At 49.0% G+C, this 20,364-nt stretch overlaps 1 protein-coding gene across 1 annotated transcript in view; it reads left to right on the forward strand.

Annotated features, from left to right (window-relative positions):
* RASGEF1B (RasGEF domain family member 1B) overlaps window positions 1-20,364 on the forward strand; it is a 253,126-nt gene that overhangs the window by 30,805 nt on the left and 201,957 nt on the right. Inside the window, exon 2 of the mRNA XM_083571443.1 lies at window positions 10,104-10,151. Coding sequence (XP_083427569.1) covers window positions 10,104-10,151 — 48 coding nt within the window. The remainder of the gene's footprint in view (window positions 1-10,103; window positions 10,152-20,364) is intronic.

Raw genomic sequence — 20,364 nt, forward strand, 5'->3', positions numbered from 1 at the left:
TTTAGGGAATGCACAGGGAACCAAAGAGGGTAGTTTAGGGTTGCCACACAGAAGAGTGAAAAAGAGAACACATTTGTAGGTGGGGAGGGGGGGGGAGGAAGAAAAAATAGCAGTATTAGTGTGTGTGCAGTAAAATAAAAAAGGTGTACAGTGGACGCTCGGGTTGCGAATGTGATCTGTGCGGGAGGCATGTTTGCAACCCGCAGCGTTCGCAATGCTGGTTGAGATTCGGTGCTTCTGCGCATGCGCAAAGCATGATTTAGCGCTTCTGCGCAGGTGCGAGCACCGAAAACCGGAAGTAACCCGTTCTGGCACTTCTGGGTTTTGGTGGGTCTGTAACCCAAAAAAACCCCCCGCAACCTGAAGTGTCTGTAACCCGAGGTATGACTGTATTGAAATATTTAATAATGGTAATAAAAATGAAAATAAAAGTAAAAAAAATAAAAATGGGGGCGATAATTAAGAGATGTCAGTAGAGTAGATAGAGAAGGGGAGATATAGTGAATAGAAGAAGGGGATTGCCCCCCCGCCCCCCCGAGAAAAGGAAGAAAAGAAAATGACCAAAAATACAAAAACAAACGACTTCTTCTTCTTCTTCTTCTTCTTCTTCTTCTTCTTCTTCTTCTTCTTCCTCTTCTTCTTCTTCTTCTTCTTCTTCTTCTTCTTCTTCTTCTTCTTCTTCTTTTTCTTCTTCTTCTTCCCCCGCCCATCTGACAGGGTTGCCCCAGCCACTCTGGGCAGCTTGCAATATATAAAAAACAGAATAAAACACTGCACATTAAAATAAGGTTACCAGACTTTTTTCAATCAATCCGGGCACACTTTTCAACTTCAGATGGAATGGATGGATTTTGTCAGGGGACTGATTTCTAAATCCAAGGACTGTCCCCAGGAAACAGGGACGTCTGGTAACCTTACATTAAAAAGATTCCCTATACAGGGCTGTCTTCAGATGTCTTCTGAAGGTTGAATAGTTACTTATCTCCTTGGCTTGGGGGTCACATAACTCCAAACTCTGCAATATTTATCAGATGAAATAAATATAAATTTAAGGAACTGCAGAAAGAGGAGGAAGGAAGTTGAGTTTTGAAATGTTAAAATGAATGTAAAACTATTGAAATTTATATAACAGAAAACTACAAATAATTTAAAAACAAAACAAAAAACATTTCCCCAATGAAAATAGGGGTGGGTGGCGCTGTGGTCTAAGCCTAGGGCTTGCTGATCAGAAGGTCGGCGGTTCGAATCCCCGCGACGGGGTGAGCTCCCGTTGTTCGGTCCCTGCTCCTGCCAACCTAGCAGTTCGAAAACAAGTCAAAGTACAAGTAGATAAATAGGTACCGCTCTGGTGGGAAGGTAAACGGTGTTTCCGTGCGCTGCTCTGGTTTCGCCAGAAACGGCTTAGTCATGCTGGCCATATGACCCAGAAGCTGTACGCTGGCTCCCTTGGCCAATAAAGCGAGATGAGCGCCGCAACCCCAGAGTCGTCTGCGACTGGATCTAATGGTCAGGGGTCCCTTTACCTTTAAGGAAAAGTGGGACATTCCGGGATCAAACCAGAAACTGAGAGGACTTCTGTAAATCCGGCACTGTCCCTGGAAAATAGGGACATTAGGAGGGTCTGCAACCATAATCTGCCAAGGAATCCCAAAGTCTCTTGAAAAATAGTTTTAAAACTCCCACTAGGAGATCAGGCCTAACAAGCTGATTGCTGCACCAGAGATAGGTCACTGCTCTCCACTTGCTCCAACACTGGGCTTGAGCGACAGGTAGCCACAAAGAGCTGTTGCCCTGAAGGGGATGCCTTGCATTTGCTGCCTGAGCAGTTTCTTTGCAAATCAATTTATTACCTCGCTTCCTCCTCATCCGCTGCAACTCGACAGCCAGAGCCTTTGACCCAGAAGTGCTCAATCAATCAGCTGCTTACCTGCTACTGCCAGTGACCTTTTGCTTTGAAATAAATAAATAAAATCGAATATGGATAGATGTGCATGCTAGAGCTAAGCGAAAATGTCAAAATTGTGTGTGCGTGTGTGTGTGTGCTTGTGTGGGTGGTGTATCTGGAAGTGAAGACTGGCAATAAAATAAAAGGTTGTCTTGTCCCCTTCCACCAGTGGAAGTCTCTGCTGAATCTCAGTTCCCTCTGCAAATCATAGAATTGTAATAATAATAATAATAATAATAATAATAATAATAATAATAATAATAATAATTTATTATTTATACCCTGCCCATCTGACTGGGTTTCCCCAGCCACTCTGGGCGGCTTCCAACAGAATATTAAAATACAATAACCTATTAAACATTAAAAGCTTCCCTAAACAGGGCTGTCTTCAGATGTCTTCTAAAAGTCTGATAGTTGTTTTTCTCTTTGACATCTGGTAGGAGGGCGTTCCACAGGGTGGGCTCCACTACCGAGAAGGCCCTTTGCTTGGTTCCCTGTAACTTGGCTTCTCGCAGCAAGGGAACCTCCAGAAGGCCCTCAGAGTTGGACCTCAGTGTCCGGGCAGAACGATGGGGGTGGAGACGCTCCTTCAGGTATACAGTGGTGCCCCGCAAGACGAATGCCTCGCTAAACGAAAAACCCGCAAGACGAAAGGGTTTTCCGATTTTTAGCGGCTTCGCAAGACGAATTTCCCTATGGGCTTGCTTTGCAAGACGAAAGCCCATAGGGAAATCTCCGGGGACAGTGGGGAAGCGCAGCACGCCTTCTCCTCTGTTCCCGGACCTGTCCTGAAGGCTTGCGGTGGGAGGTCCGGGAACAGAGGAGAAGGCGCGCAGTGCTTCTCCTCTGTTCCCGGGGCTTGCGGTGGGAGGAGGGTTTTTCCTCCCCACCGCCAACATTCAGAACAGCATTCTGAATGTTGGCGGTGGGGAGGAAAGCCCTCCTCCCACCGCAAGCCTTCAGGACAGGTCCGGGAACAGAGGGGAAGGCGCGCAGCGCTTCTCCTCTGTTCCCGGACCTGTCTTGAAGACTTGCGGTGGGAGGAAGGTTTTCCTCCCCACCGCCAACATTCAGAAGACTGTTCTGAAGGCTGGCGGTGGGAAGAAAAGCCCTTCTCCCCCGCCAGCCTTCAGAAGAGTTCCTGCAGGGCTGCCTAGGCTGCGGATAGCAGCCTGCTGCCCCGTGCGAGGGGCGCTTTGCTTCAGAGCGCCCCTCATGCCGGGCAGACTTCCGCAGCTTGGGGAGCCCTGCAGGAGTTCCCCGCAGGGCTCTCCAAGCTGCGGATAGCAGCCTGCTGCCCCTATCCGCAGCTTGGAGAGCCCTGCGGGGAAGTCCTGCAGGGCTCCCCAAGCTGCGAATGTCTGCCCCGCGCGAGGGGTGCTCTGAAGCAGAGCGCCCCTCGCGCGGGGCAGCAGGCTGCTATCCGCAGCTTGGGGAGCCCTGAGGGGAACTCCTGCAGGGCTCCCCAAGCTGCAGATGTCTGCCCCGCGCGAGGGGCGCTCTGCTTCAGAGCGCCCCTCGCACCGGGCAGCAGGCTGCTATCCGCAGCCTAGGCAGCCCTGCGGGAACTCTTCTGAAGGCTGGTGGCGGGAGAAGGGCTTTTCTTCCCCCCGCCAGCCTTCAGAAGAGGTCCGGGCACAGACTGTCCCCGGACCTGGTCTGAAGGCGGTCTCCATAGGAACGCATTAATTGATTTTCAATGCATTCCTATGGGAAACCGTGTTTCGCAAGACGAAAAACTCGCAAGAAGAAAAAACTTGCGGAACGAATTAATTTCGTCTTGCGAGGCACCACTGTACTGGACCGAAGTAGGAAGGGACCCCAAGGGTTGTCTAGTCCAACTCCGTGCAATGCAGGAATCACAGATACAGTGGTACCTCGGGTTACATACGCTTCAGGTTACAGACGCTTCAGGTTACAGACTCTGCTAACCCAGAAATTGTACCTCGGGTTAAGAACTTTGCTTCAGGCTGAGAACAGAAATCGTGCTCTAGTGGCGTGGCAGCAGCAGGAGGCCCCATTAGCTAAAGTGGTGCTTCAGGTTAAGAACAGTTTCAGGTTAAGAACAGACCTCCAGAACGAATTAAGTTCTTAACCCGAGGTACCACTGTATATAAAGGGAAGCTTTCCATTCCCGGAATTCAATGCCCTCCTTGTCATGAGGCAAAGGTTCTTGAGGCCTACAAGACCTACACAATCATTCAAGACTGCAAATTGTAAACTGTAAACTGTTAAGTCACTGTGACTCATGACTTGAGTGAAGACTCATTCTCCCTATAAAAGTAACCAGCCTCTCTGTGGGCCTCACTCTGTGTCAGTGCCTGTGTGTCTCAGCCAGTGTGTGTGTTGTGTTGTTGCAGACAGAGGGGCTCCAGGACTCTAGTAAATCACTAAGACTGTGCCTCTGTGAAGAGTCAGATAGCTGCTATGAGCACTCTGTGTACACTCTTTAACTATGCTGTTTCTGAACAAGTTTATTTTCTTCAGTAAAACTTTTATTCTGTTTATGTAGAAGACACTCTGCTGGATTAATTTACCGGTGTGTGACACTCCTCAATCCACACCCCTTCCCACCAGCCCTGCTTTGCACCCTCCTCATGTGCTTTTGCGTGGCTGGAAAGTTATTGAACTCTGATAATGCTCTTGCTTGCTTGGAGGGAGTGATGTAGGCTCTGTGTGTGCAGCGAGAAACCTCTGGAATATAGCCTACTGAACAAAGGTTAAGATCCATGGTCCGTTGCCCCACCCACCACAGGCAAACAGTCCCGGAAAGGCTGCCCATGACAGAATGCTGAAAAACCTCCCTCCACCTCTGCAACCATGTATTGTTGCAGTGCACTTGCAATATTGTGATGGGACACAGGTGGTGCTGTGGTCTAAACCACTGAGCCTCTTGGGTTTGCCAGTCAGAAGGTTGGTGTTCGAATCCCCGCGACGGGGTGAGCTCCTGTTGCTCTGTCCCAGCTCCTGCCAACCTAGCAATTTGAAAGCACACCAGTGCAAGTAGATAAATAGGTACCGCTGTGGCAGGAAGCTAAATGGCATTTCCATGCGCTCTGGCTTCCATCACAGTGCTCCATTGCACCAGAAGTGGTTTAGTCATGACCTGGAAAGCTGTCTGTAGACAAATGCCAGCTCCCTTGACCTGAAAGCAGAGATGAGCTCCGCAACCCCAGAGTCGTCCGCGACTGGACCTAATGGTCAGGGATATCTTTACCTTTACCTTTATTCCCCGGTTATTTTCTATGTTTACATAACTGTGAAAACCCATTTTTGCTGGGATATTTCTGAGCAGGTCATGATCACCATGAGGCAGCAGAGGCAATCTCTTTCCAGCATGGAATGGTTCCAACTGGTTTGTTCAGCTGCCAGACTGGGAAATAGGATCATCTGGTGCAGCTAACAGGATAAGATTATGGCAGAAATTTAGCATTACAGTAACCTAATTGTGAATGGTCAAAGTGGCTTATTTTCAATTGGCAAGATGCACTTAAATCATTTTACCTAGCAGGTAATGGATGGATGAATCTGTCAACTGTGATCTCTCTCTGTCACTCATTTCCCCCCATTCTTTGTGCCCAGTTCTTAACATTTATGCAGCAGTTTGTGAATTTTCCTTTAGAGTCCTCGTCAGTGAATTTCTCCTTTTAGCTGCACCTGAAGTTTCCCAAACCCTACCCCTGATAAGGCCAGGGAAAGGTGGGTGGGTGTGGTTTGCCCAAAATGGCCTGGTGGGCTGGATTAGGCCCACAGTTCACAGGTTCCTTTGTCTACAGTGATGGAAAGGCACTTTCTGGGGCTTCAGCTGGGGATCTTACCTGTAGAAACCAGGGACCAGATCACTGAGCTACCAGTGCGGGCTCATCCAGATTAGTCCTTGGTCCCATGACTGATGCCCAACACAACACAAATTCTCATCTCCCCCACCCACTTCCCTGTCGCTTGATATTTTCACCACTGACCCAGAGGTGACAGGAGCATATGGACTTTATTGGGAAACTAATTAAAGTGCCATCAATACCCATTAGATACCCTTGCACTTTGGGATGTTAATTTGAAAGGACCTGCGGGCTCTCATAATGTGATAAATGCTCCGAGTGTTACAGGGGAACCAACAATCATTATTTTTCATTGATAAAACCTATGCCGCTGCCCGTTGAAACCTTTGGACCCTTTGGAAATGTCAGCTCCGAGGAACACTTCATCAGTGAGCCACTTAATTTTTGTCACAGAATCCTATTAACGCACTGAGCCAGCATCGAGAAATGGCTAAGAAAGCAAGCTGTGGAGCAAGAAGTCCCCTGATTCAGATCTCACTTCTGCACGCTCTGACTGTGGCTTCAGGCTAGTTGCTCTGGCTCAGTTGAAATGTAATGAGAAACCATGGTTTGCTGGCATGCAAATGAGCCTACACGAGACTTGGGCTTGCATGCTCCCCTTCCCTTCAGTGGTGGAGGAAGGGGGGTGCAGTAGGTGTGGTCCACCCCGGGTGTCACCACTGAGGGGGGTGACAAAATGCTGGGTGGCACTCACCACGGGGCCTGCGGTGTGCCCAAGCCACGTGTTGCCCTGCCCAAACGGTCCACCCGCTGCCTCCCCCTCAGCTGTAGGGCAGCTGAGTATGAGGAGGCAGGCAGACTCTGGAGGCTCCGTGGTGCACCCTGCCCCCATGGGCGGCTCGCCTCGCTCTCACCCCACCCCTTTGGGTACTGCGCCCCACCCCTGGGTGTGCTGCCCCAGGCGCCAAAGCAGCTTCCTCCACCACTGCTTCTCTTCTCCCCCTATTTCACACTTGAAAGGAGATAAATTCTTCAACCAGGCTTCCTCAAACTCTGCCCTCCAGATGTTTTGAGACTACAATTCCCACGATCCCTGACCTCTGGTCCTGCTAGCTAGGGATCATGGGAGTTGTAGTCCAAAAACATCTGGAGGGCCGAGTTTGAGGAAGCCTGTCTTAAACCTCCACTTTTAAACAAACCACAGTTTCCTGTGACATCCAAACTTGAGGAATCGTGGTCAGTTTAAACAAGGGTTGGGAACCTTTTCACCCATTAAGGGCAACATTCCTCAGGTGTAGTCTGTTATGGCACCATAACAGTGGATTGAAAAGTGGGTGGAGGTAAAGCAAAGAGGCTCAACTTGTTACAAATCTTTCCTATCTGTCTGTGGCGGCTTTGCCAGGAAGTACTGCCAAGAGCACTCCTATCTCTCCTTTTCTTCCTTACCTAAAGTTTTAATGTGTTTTAAATAATTGAAATGACAACTCATTAGTTCAGCCCCAGCCTTTCCCCCAGACTCGCCAGAGAAATTCATTAGGGTTTGCTGATGCTCGTCTTGTTAACTCTGCCAGATGTTTTCCAGTTCATGAAGTGGGATTGAGAGGAGACCACAGGGGAGAGGGTGGGGAAAGGGGAGATTAATGGATAGGAAGGCCCTTTGTTGCTGGATTGAATGGGTCACACACAATACAGGCAACAATCTCCTCTGCTAGCACACACAGGTAGCAGCCGATAATTCTTTTTGATTATCTAGGGCAAGGTTGAAGAGCCTTGGAGCCTCCACATGTTAAACTCCAAATCCCATCAGCCTCAGCTGGCTTGGCCAGGGGCCAAGGATGATGGTAGCCCAGCACATCTGGAGAACCATGGGATCCCAATTCCTGGGCCAGGAAACTGGTTTTTATCCAGTGGGCCAACACACACAAGTGGTTTGTGCGCTGGCCAAGGTTGTGTCACATTAGCGGCATTATCACTATTTCATGTTGGCTTCTTTTTAAACAGGAGAGAGGCAGGGATAGAGGGAGAAGGGGAACCCGCTGCCTGCCTGTGTTTGCAGTATAGAAATGGTCTGACTCAGGAATAAAATACAGCTCTAAAATACATCAGAGCTGAGGAGCAGTCACTGGTCATGGCACATGGCTGTGTAGTTCTGGCAGTGAAAAACAAGACCTTCAAGTTAGCTTTTTTGGAAAGGATACGAGTTAAAAGCAAAGTTGAGATTCACAGGAATCTGAATGCCCAGGGCAACACCCTGTACTCCCATAGAATTGCTGTTGACGCATAGACCTTATTTAGCTTTCAAATCTAAGTTTATTGAGCGTGTTATTGTCTAATGAGGCTTGAGAACTGGTAGGCCGGCGTATGGCACCCTAGTAATAAAGTGTGACTGAGCACCACTAAATGGTAAGATAAAGGACCCCTCAATGGTTAAGTCCAGTCAAAGGCGACTATGGGGTTGTGGCGCTCATCTCGCTTTCAGGTCAAGGGAGCCGGCGTTTGTCCGGGTCATGTGGCCAGCAGGACTAGACCGCTTCTGGTGCAACAGAACACCGTGATGGAAACCAGAGCTCCATCCGTTTACCTTCCTGCCACAGTGGTACCTATTTATCTATTTGCAGTGGCGTGCTAGGTTGGCAGGAGATGGGACAGAGCAATGGGAGCTCACCCCGTAGTAGCTCAGTGGTTTAGACCACAGTGCCACTCACTTTTAGTGAGCACCACTAAAGCCGGTAGGTCGTGGTGGTTAAAATCTTGGACTAGGACCTGGGAGAGCAGGTTTCAAATCTCAACATGGCCATGAAGCTCCCTGGTTGACCTTGAAGCAGTCACTGCCTCTGAGCCATACCCCCCTCAACATTTTGGGAGAGCAACTTGGGGCACCCCTCCATCCCACTGTCCCCATCATTCACCTGTCCACCCATTCACCCCTCCGCCCTCCTATCTTTGCCTGCTGTCCTCCTCCTCAGCCTCAGAAGACACTCTGCTGCCTGACATAAGCTAGCAGAAGGCTGCACTGGCCTGCGTGGCATTGGGAGATTCTGTGTTGACCGTCGTGGCCTCCGCCTCCTCTGGCAGTGGACGTACTTCCAGAAGCCAGCTGGTGTGGCCAGAGCACAGGAGCCAAAATTTCACATCTTGAATTTGGATCAGAAGCCCGGGCAGCTTCTGTCAGTCCGGGATGTCCTGCTAAAAATTGGACAATGGAGGGTATGCTTACCTACCTCACAGGGTTGTTGTGAGGCTACAAATGGGGAGGAGGAGAACCATGTGCACCTTGAGCTCTTCAGAGGAACGGTGAGCTATAAATGTGATAAATAAGTAAATACCCTTCGGAACTTGTTCAAATGCTTTCCTTTCTGCTGGATGTCAGTTCAATTCTTCGGCAAATAAAACTGCATCCAGTGTGGAGCAGTCTCTTCATTTATTTATTGGTCTGATGTTGGTTTCCTTAACATTTGTTACATCTACAAACACTTTGCGGCAACCTTAAAATTTATCTTGGTTAATGGGATACTATCTTAAAGCTCAGCAGACTGTCGGGCATCTCTAAGGAAAGTGAGGGCTGGTGTGTTTGTGCACATAAATTATTGCACAGAGAGCAGGAGCAACAAGGCTGAGTGAGCTGAGAAAAGCAAATAACCCAGATGCCGAGAAACTGATCTTAAACTGGGTTCAGTGCCTTTGAGGGAACCTCTTAAGGTTGCACAAGGCCCACTTTGTACTTAATGCTAAGCTACGGTTTACAGTGTAATTGTAACAATGTCTATTCAGAAAGCAGTGAATTCAATGGGGCTTACTTCCAGGTAAGTGGGTTAGAATGGAAGCTATAGGGTGGTATTCGACTATGTTTTACTCAGGGTAAGGTAAAGGGACCCCTGACCATTAGGTCCAGTCGTAACCGACTCGGGGGTTGCAGCGCTCATCTTGCTTTATTGGCCGAGGGAGCCAGCGTACAGCTTCCGGGTCATGTGTCAGCATGACTAAGCCGCTTCTGGCGAACCAGAGCAGTGCACGGAAACGCCGTTTACCTTCCTGCCGGAGCGGTGCCTATTTATCTACTTGCACTTTGACGTGTTTTTGAACTGCTAGGTTGGCAGGAGCAGGGACTGAGCAACGGGAGCTCACCCCGTCGCGGGATTCGAACCGCTGACCTTCTGACCGGCAAACCCTAGGCTCCGTGGTTTAACCCACAGCGCCACCTGCGCCCCTGAAATTAAAATGTATCTGAATACCACCCTTAATCACTATAAGAAGGCACTTTATTTTGCCAGAACTCGAAAGGAATTAATGCTGCAAGAAAGCATTAATGTGACGTTTAAAAAAAACACGATTTCCCCTCCTCAGCAAAATCATATTTCTCTTTCTTGCTTATTTCACAGTCCAGAAGCCAGTCCCGTATTGGCCTGAAGCAAAGCGCCAAGCAGAAGGTATGTTTATTAATTCAGCCATTAAATTATTGTGCTTTGACTTAATGGGTTTAAACTCCACTTAGGTACCTGGACTTTTAGTTCTTCCACAGAGGTGGAGACAGATCTTCAAGAGAGAATTGATGGGCAAAGGAGGGATTCAGCTTCCCAAACTTGTGTCAATCAGTTATCCAGAAAGAAGAGCCAGGTTGGTTGGATGTGGCACTGTGAGGGGCACCAACTGCAAAATAACCAATGCCTCAAGAAGCTTCAGAAGGTGCAGAAGAATATTATTATTACAATTGGATACAACTGGGTGCCATTTTGAATCAAGATGGTGAACTGAACCTTTAGAAACTGGATTGATCTTACCTGCTGATTGATTTTGTTGGTTTCTTCGAATTCTGAAGCAATGCTGTGTTTGAGACTGCTAGCATCGTGAAGCGCAGGATTTCACAAAGCCAGTGACTGTATCTGTCACCACCATTATAATTGTATTCAAGGGATTTGGGGTCAGTTTGGCCACAATGTATGCAAAAGAGGTGACCTTAATGGCTAATACTTCTGCCCACCAATAAATACAGAATCATGTTTCAGGGAGTTCCCCTGTCCTTCAGTACAGGCCCAGCCAAGATTGTTGTAGTAGTCCCAGGGAACCTTTGCTGGTTAATGTTTCAGGCCAGCCTCAGAAAATCAATTTTGTGCTGAGCAGTGCTGTGATCTCTAGTGCAGTTACCCTAAAATTCACATTTATTATTATTTGTTTATGAAACTTCTCCATCGCTTGTCACCCAAAGGGTCTCCAAGCAACTTAAATATATATGCACAAATCATTATACCATAGAAAAATGGGTTAGGAACCATAGAACACATTAATATTCCATGCCATATATTGGGAATACAAAAACCCAAGCACCAGCCCCTCCCCTAACAGTAATAGAAAACTTTGCAGGATGCAAGCAGCAGACAATACAATGTTCCCACCCACTAAAGAGCAGATTAAAAAAACCCTAAACCCCCTCTCTAGCTCCCACCCAAAAAATAAACCAAGTGTTTTTTAAAAAGTAATAATTTTCCCATCAAACCAAGAAGCCCAGTAACATGGGAAGCTGCTATAAATTAGTGTGTGGGCAGGGTGAGGTGGGGGGTGGATATGTAAAATAACTAAGCAAGTATTAGAAATCACCCCAGAATTGGCCCTACTAAACATCTTCCAAGACAATAATGCCCATTTACACCACAAATAACTCATAACCCACCTACTTTCAGCAGCCAGAAACACCATAACCAGACACTCGAGAGACCTTTCAGGAGTAAGCATGGACCAATGGTATCAAATTGTATGGGAAGCAGCCTTCCTAGAAAAATTAACCAATAAACTGAAACTGACACGGGAACAAACAGAAGAAGATGGCAGAGCAGGAAGATGGGTTTTACTTTCTTTGCAGTTTCCCCAGTTGTCGCTCCCTTTCCCACCATTGGTGTTTCTTTAAGCAGAAGCCGAGTCTTCTAAGTTTTAGCGCTCGCCTTCGGCATTGCGCTCATGCTGTGGGAAAGCCACTTCCGACGTAGAAAGGAGGTGGGGTTGTGGGCTTCACCCTCCCACCATGCGCGCGGGGGCTGGCTCTCAGCCTCCGTGCGATTGAGGGAATCCCGATCGCGTCATCCCCTGGACAGCCAATCGGCTGGCCTGGGGGGGCGTGGCCTGCTCCATTTAACGCAGGGGCAGCCTGGGGTCTCCCTCTTTGCCACTGATGGCTGGGATTAGGGATTGGTTGCAGGTTTGAGGGTATTGGCGGCGAGATTTGCTTGAGTGGCAGTTAGGCATTGGTATTGTTATGTAGATGGAAAGGGGGGAAGCGCATCACCTCCCCCGCATATTGAAGGGTAGTCCGATAAAGGATTCCGGAGGGCGTGGCCCTGTCCGATGCCTATGAAGGTGAGGGCCTAAGGCACGCCCCCAAGCGGTGACCCCGGGGGAGTTCCTAGTTGATGTGCATCAGCAGGACTCCCCCTACTGGTGGTTAACCCTTCCCGGACTTCAGGCAATCGGGCTGAAGCTGGATAGTCGGTTAGGACCAATGCCTAAGCCAATACCGCTCATCACCTGTAACCAATAAAGTTGTGGCCATATTTAGCCCATTAACCTTAAATATCTGTGTCATGTGTCTTTATTTCCACTGGGGGGAGGCGGGAACTCGCCATGCAATGCATCATTCCTAAGTGTGGCAAGAATTGATCTGGTGCACCCAGAAAAGGCAGGACTGTTGCACCCAATTGATTTTAAGTGGATAATCTTATGGCCGAGCTGCGTTAAGGATTTAAGCAGAAGAGGAAGGTTTGTAACTCCAGGGAGCGTGGGAGCACTTTCAAAGTAATTTGCACAGGACTTAAATCCCCAGAGTGGAAGGTAAATCTTTTGAGGGACCATGATTTGGGGTGAGAGGGCCTCAGAATTTGTTCTGCAGAAATAGGTTTCTGCCGAAAGAGACCTTGTTTTTTAACAGTCCTTTCTGTTTTGAAGCGATGGCAGCAGGGAGTTGCACTGTGCAAGTGGAAATCCTCGCACTGGTGAAATACATTAGTTGGATACAGCCCCAGGTGTTTTGCCCAGATTCTAAGCATAGCTGTCAACTTACAGATTTGAAAATAAGGGACCAGCAGCCAAAATAAGGGACCTGCAGCCTCACCTGTTCCAGGCACTCCAGTCTTCCTGTCCTCCTGCAGTCTAGTCAAACTCATGCTGGTAGGTCTGAGAACACTGTCCAACCAACTTTGTAACCAGAGGTTCAACTGAATAGAATCTGAATCACATGCACCACAAGGCCTATGCAGGCTCAACTTAAGATGGCTCCCCGGCCTGGCTTTGCACTGCAAAGTTTGCAGCAGCACGTGCAACAAAATGGCGCCCAGCATTCAAAAACCCCCTCAGCTTGCATTAACTAGCCACACACAAGGCATGCAAGCTCCACCCCCCAGTCGTTTTTAGACTCCTTATTGGGTGAGCAACACAGCCAAGCAACACAGTTGGAGCCTCCCTCCTCCCTGGCCGGCAGGGAGGGAGGGAGAGGAGCTGCTTCCTTTGAAATTTAAGGGACATCCATCAATAAGGGACAGCAGCGGGACATGGCGCTGGAATAAGGGACTGTCCCTTCAAATAAGGGACACTTGACAGCTATGATTCTAAGTCATGTCAGGATTTGCCCATGTATTCCTGTGATATACAATAAGGCTAGTGCTCGTACTCCATGTATCTTGGAAAGGGGACATGCGCCATGTGTCAGGAAAGAGACAGCATCTGCCCTTTAGTGCTGCCTGGGCTTGGCAGCGCATACACACATACGCCTTTGCATCTTTATTATAGCAATGTGTCAGGACACAATGTAGCACAATGGCACAACATAGTATTGCTTACAATACACCATGCTGTATGGCACTATCGGTATATCACATTCTCATTACACATAGTATCACGTTTCCCATAGTAACAGGACTCCATTAAAATGCCTTAGAACTGAAAACTGAATTTACATAGCATCTCATTCTACTTATCAGTTCAGCATAAGGTCGATAGTTTGTCTGCTCTTTTTATTTTTATTTTTTTACTATATAGGCTGATTGAGGGGATGTGGTTATCATATTCTGTGGCACTGTGCTCTGGACTGACTCACAGTAATTAGCTCAATGGTTAGGCTATCTCCACATGGTCTATGTTGGTCTGTGTCAGGTGTGCATGCAGGAGCCAGGCCCTGTGACAAATAGGACCTTGCAGGACTGGGGCCTTCCTACGTTTGCTCTGAAGAGGTTAAGTGCGGCCTCATAGGTGAGGCCAATTGGTAACTCACTGCACCTGGTGGCAAGAGCTGGGAAGGGATATAAGGTCAGCATTTTCCTTCGGCTCTTTGCCACAGCAACACGCTCCCTGGCTTGCTGTGTTTGGCTTCTTGCTTCCTGATCCTTGAACCTTGGCTTCTGGACCCTCGTTCCTGCTCCCACCCCGCCATCTTGCCCCCAGTCCTGACGTCCGCTGCTGGGACTTCGATCACCTGTGAACCGGACCGTGACAGTCTGTATGTACTTGAAGGTACCATGACTATTCAAAGCATCTAAAAAGGCGGTGTTCATACATACCTCCTTCTAAGCAGTGGTGCATGAAATGTCTCTCAAAATAATACAAGTATATCATCACCACTCACAAATCAGAAGTTTGGTGCATGCTTAGCCTAACGCACCCTGACAATCAGAATATTCTGGAAATGTTTGTATACATGCCTCTCAGAATGTGTGCGGATTCTCTTCTAATATTTTGAACAGTGAAGGCCCTCCCCCTACTTTTTTTTTCTAATTCCATTTGCAGACACGTGGGCTGGAGCCCTCCAGGTTAATACCCAGAGTGCCAAAGCACCTGGCCATATTCCAGAGCAGGGTGGCCAAGTGGATCACAACACAGTTTTATCTGCCCTTCAGCAATGCCTGTGAAATTTTTGGTGAAGAAAACACTGCATGCTATTTAAATAAAAAAATAAATAAAAATGCATGCGATTTAAGTCAGTGAGCAGGACATTTTTGTGTTTTGAAAGTATGCATGTGTATACCACATTTCATTACATTTCCCTCTTTTAGCTTATAGAACCATAGAATTGTGGAACTGGTTGGTCATTTAATCCAACCAGCTGCAATGCAGGAATCTTAGCACATACTAGTTCCCCACCCGAGGAAATCATACTGGACCCTGCTTAGCTTTGCAAGTGTGCTAACAGTTTTATTGCTGCACCACTAGGGGTTATAGAATGTGTGCAGATGAGGATGACCAAGATGATAAAGTAGTAGTAGTAGTAGTAGTAGTAGTAGTAGTAGTAATAATAATTAATAATAATAATTTTTATATCCCGTCCATCTGACTGGGTTTCCCCAGCCACTCTGGGCTGCTCCCAACAGAATGTTAAAAACACGATGAAACATCAAACATTAAAAGCTTCCCTAAACAGGGCTGCCTTCAGATGTCTTCTAAAAGTCTGGTAGTTGTTCTTCTCTTTGACATCTGGTGGGAGGGCGTTCCACAGAGTGGGCGCCACCACTGAGAAGGACCTCTGTCTGGTTCCCTGTAACCTCACTTCTTGCAGTGAGGGAACCACCAGAAGGTCCTCAGGGCTGGACCTCAGTGTCCGGGCTGAATGATGGGGGTGGAGACGCTCCTTCAGGGTCTGGAAACCAAGCCTTATGAGGAACGTTGAGGGAGTTGGAGAAAAGAGGAGACTGAGAGGAGATCTTCAAATATCTCAAGGGCTGTCACATGAAAGATGCAGCAAGCTTGTTTTCTCCTGTTCCAGAGGGTAGAAGACTTGAACCAATGGCTTCAAGCTACAAGAAAAGAGATTCCAACTCAACATTAGGAAGAACTTTGACAGTGAGAGCTATTTGACAGTGGAAATGCCTCCCTTGGGAAGTGGTGGACTCTCCTTCCTTTGGGGTTTTCAAGCAGAGGTTGGACAGCCATCTGTCATGGATCCTTTAGCTGAGATTCCTGCATTTCAGGGGGATTCCTTCCAACTATGTGATTCAAAGCTATGGTTTTCCCAGTAGTGATGTATGGAAGTGAGAGCTGGACCATAAAGAAGGCTGATCGCCGAAGAATTGATGCTTTTGAATTATGGTGCTGGAGGAGACTCTTGAGAGTCGCATGGACTGCAAGAAGATCAAACCTCTCCATTCTTAAGGAAATCAGCCCTGAGTGCTCACTGGAAGGACAGATCCTGAAACTGAGGCTCCAATACTTTGGCCACCTCATGAGAAGAGAAGACTCCCTGGAAAAGACCCTGATGTTGGGAAAGATGGAGGGCAAAAGGAGAAGGGGACGACAGAGGACGAGATGGTTGGACAGTATTCTCGAAGCTACCAACATGAGTTTGACCAAACTGCGGGAGGCAGTGGAAGACAGGAGGGCCTGGCATGCTCTGGTCCATGGGGTCACGAAGAGTAGGACACGACTAAACAACTAAACAACAACAACAACATGTGATTCAGAGGACAGGAAATATAATGTGAAACAGATATACAAATGAGTTGGGTGGGGTAGTGGGTGGGGATAATGGTTTCCTGACCACAAGTAATTATTCCCTTGAAACATCTACAACTGCAGCTATTTTGAGGCATAAAGAACAATCTCTAGGCAACTAAACAGTTCAGATCTTTTTATTCCCTTGAGTGCAATCAGGAAAAAGGCCTCCATGTTCTCTTGGGCATTTGACAGCTGTGTGAGCCTTATGTAATCCTTTTATTCTGATTCCTCAGGTCCTGGCGGAGTCTAGTTTAATCTGTGATGTAATAGGATTTGCCATTTTGAAGTTTGGTTGAAATGGGGCACTTTGTGTAATATTGGAAGGGATGTGTGTGTGTGTGTGTGTGTGTGTGTGTGTGTGCTGAGCAGATAAATAGCACACCCAGGCATGACTGATAAAATGTTGTGCTGTTTTCAGTTTGGAAAGTCACTATGTCTGAACTGCTATTGATTGGAGGGTGAATTTCGTTTGCTCCTGGCGCGAGCACGGCTACCTTTGCCTTGAAAACTAAGCAGCAGTTCCTTGGGCAGAAATCTATACAGGAAGAGAATACCTCTGGATAAATCAATGGCAAAGCTCATATGCAACTCTTCTTATCTGCCTTGCAACATAAAATAACAAGGAGCTGAGTAATTCTGTAAAATTGCTGCACCTGGTGAGCCAGGAGAGGCTGCTCAGTAGCAGAACTTGGTAGCAAATACCCAAATGATAACTTTGAAGCTGAAATGGAGGAGAGTCTGCTGCAAAGGGGATTCTGCAAAGCCTCTTCTGCCCTCAAAGGAGGTGGAGTTGTGGGCTTCACGGCCCCACCAGGCGCACGGTGGCTGGAGCCCAGCCCCGCGTGATTGGGGGGATTCCCGGCCGCGTCATCCCCTGGCCAGCCAATTGGCTGCCTCTGGGGGCGTGGCCTGCCCTACTTAAGGCAGTATGTGGCCGGGGATCTCCCTCTTTCCCCGCCTGCCAGCTGATCCTGCTTTTCCCACCCTCCCGCCCAGATAAGGTTTTCGTTCCTTGACCTTGCTATGGACCTTGGTTGGTCACCATTGAGGGGCCTGGTAGGAATTTTTCCACTTGGCAAATTGGCACCAGCCACTTGGTTTTCGCCTGCCTCGTAGCAAATCGTCAGAACTTTCTGGGTATTGGCGGTTAGGCATTGGTATTGTTCTGTAGATGGAAGAGGGGAGGTAGCACCATCACCTGCCCCACATATTGAAGGGTAGTCCATTAAAGGATTCTGGGGGCGTGGCCCTGTCTGAAGCCTAGGGAGGTTAGGACCTAGGGCCCCTTTCGGTGACCCTGGGAGAGTTCCTTGTTGATGTGCATCAGCAGGACTCAATGCCTAAGCCAATACCGCTCATCACCTGTAACTGATAAAGTTCTGGCCTTATTTAGCCCATTAACCTTAATAATTGTGTCACGTGTCATTATTTCCACCTGGGGGGTGGGTGGGCCAGGAACTCGCCACGCAATTCACAGTGCAACTTTACCCACATTTCATTGTGGAGAAGTGAGTCAACACTGTGTGGACGCGGCAGTGGGACCAGGGGCAACCCAACCCGCTTTGCGGCCTAGTGTAGTGATGTATGGAAGTGAGAGCTGGACCATAAAGAAGGCTGATCACCGAAGAATTTATGCTTTTGAATTAAGGTGCTGGAGGAAACTCTTGAGAGTCCCATGGACTGCAAGAAGATCAAACCTATCCATTCTGAAGGAAATCAGCCCTGAGTGCTCACTGGAAGGACAGATCCTGAAGCTGAGGCTCCAATACTTTGGCCACCTCATGAGAAGAGAAGACCCCCTGGAAAAGACCCTGATGTTGGGAAAGATGGAGGGCACAAGGAGAAGGGGACAACAGAGGACGAGATGGTTGGACACTGTTCTCAAAGCTACCAGCATGTGTTTGACCAAACTGCGGGAGGCAGCGGAAGACAGGAGTGCCTGGCGTGCTCTGGTCCATGGGGTCACGAAGAGTCGGACACGACTAAACGACTAAACAACAACACCTGTAATAGGACATAGACTGGCAAGGAAGCTGAGGAGATAGCAGACCCTGAGTATCATTAAAGGCAGCAAAATGGGAGACAGATAATTGTTCCCCGTTGGATGAATTTATCTATCAGGACAGTCTCATTGCTGGACTCCTGAGTTGGCATGAATAAGACTTGCTCAAAAGCCCGGGGTGGGTGCCATTTAGAATCCCCCACCCTAACCCCAAAATATCTGTTTGGCCCTGAATATCATAGTGATGTTTTGGTTTCTTTGTTTTTAAATGAATAGGAGATTCCAAAGTTCTGATTCCCATTCGGAAAGCCATGCCGCCTCTGTTGCTGGCAAGGTCCTTTCTCCCTGCTGAGTAAATATTGTCCTGCAATTAAGTGGAGCAATTAGAGGCATTTAGCATTAAATGAAGAAGTAAGAGAAGGCGATCCTTTTGATGGTTTGCATTATAGCCCATCCACTTTCTCTATAATTATCGGAGAGTTCTCCAAACGTTCATTAACTAAATGGAAGGCAGATGATGGCCGTTAGTCAGCAAATATAAATCCCGCTGGAACGTTTTGTGAGCTCTCTGCACGATTAATATTCCTAGTGTTAGCAGGTCCAGACAGAAATAGGAAGGGCCTGTAGCTTGGTGGGTTTCTGCAAAGTCTTTTTTATTTTTTTAAAATTCATTTTTCATTTTCATTCATTATATACATCTCAAATTCTTAACATTTACTATATATTCCTCCCTCCCTCCCCTCCAAGACTTCCCCCAACTTGTGTTTCTGGTTGGTTTCTATTTTCACCCACTTTGCTATCTCTCAACAGAAAAAGTTATTAATAACATAACATAAAAATAAAATTAAATACATCATCTTATTTCACTATCTTCCAAACATTTTCTGATGCTAATAATGTGAATGTTTATTTAAATCCTGCCATCAAGTCAATTGCCTTTTTTTGTTTCTGCAAATATACCGTATTTTTCGCACCATAGGACGCTCCGTCCCATAGGACGCACCTAGTTTTTTGGGGGGAAAATAAAGGAAAAAAATTTCCCCTTTATTTCCCCCCCAAAAGCAGGTCAGGGAAACCGAACCAGGTCGAGGAACAGCGGGATGGTGGCGCTGCGCCTCCCTGCAGTCCCCCGAGCTTGTGGGGCTGGCTGATGTCTGCCTGGCGCGCGGGGCCCTCTGCTTCAGCGGGCCCCACCCGCCAGGCAGCAGGCTGCTATCCGCAGCGTGGGGAGCCCTGCGGGGAACTCCTGCAGGGCTCCCCACGCTGCGGGTGTCTGCCCAGCGTGAGGGGCGCTCTGATTCAGGGCGCCCCGCCCGCCGGGCGGCAGGCTGCTATCCGCAGCTTGGGGAGCCTTGCGGGGAACTCCTGCAGGGCTCCCCACGCTGCAGATGTCTGCCTAGCGCGAGGGGCGCTCTGCTTCAGGGCGCCCCACCCGCCGGGCGGCAGGCTGCTATCCGCAGCTTGGGGAGCCTTGCGGGGAACTCCTGCAGGGCTCCCCACGCTGCAGATGTCTGCCTGGCGCGAGGGGCGCTCTGATTCAGGGTGCCCCACCCGCCGGGCGGCAGGCTGCTATCCGCAGCGTGGGGAGCCTTGCGGGGAACTCCTGCAGGGCTCCCCACGCTGCAGATGTCTGCCTGGCGCGAGGGGCGCTCTGCTTCAGGGCGCCCCTCGCGCCGGGCGGCAGGCTGCTATCCGCAGCTTGGGGAGCCTTGCGGGGAACTCCTGCAGGGCTCCCCACGCTGCAGATGTCTGCCTGGCGCGAGGGGCGCTCTGATTCAGGGCGCCCCTCGCGCCGGGCGGCAGGCTGCTATCCGCGGGGAGCCCTGCGGGGAACTCCTGCAGGGCTCCGCATGCTGCGGATGTCTGCCTGGCGCGAGGGGCGCTCTGATTCAGGGCGCCCCTCGCGCCGGGCGGCAGGCTGCTATCCGCAGCGTGGGGAGCCCTGCGGGGAACTCCTGCAAGGCTCCCCACGCTGCGGATGTGTTCCCGAAGCGCCGGGCGCTCTGCTTTCAGGGCGCCCAACGCTCCCGGAAGCAGGCTACCATCCGCAGCCTAGACACGGCTAGCGGAGCGCTGCGCTAATCCCGAAGTTTGGGGCGTGCGGAGCTCAGCGCGCCCCAAGCTTCTGGGTGCCGGCAAGGTCTCCGCTAGACGGCTAGCGGAGACCTTGCCGG

The sequence above is a fragment of the Podarcis filfolensis genome (assembly GCF_964270895.1).
Source record: "Podarcis filfolensis genome assembly, chromosome: 9".
NCBI classification, from domain to species: domain Eukaryota; kingdom Metazoa; phylum Chordata; class Lepidosauria; order Squamata; family Lacertidae; genus Podarcis; species Podarcis filfolensis.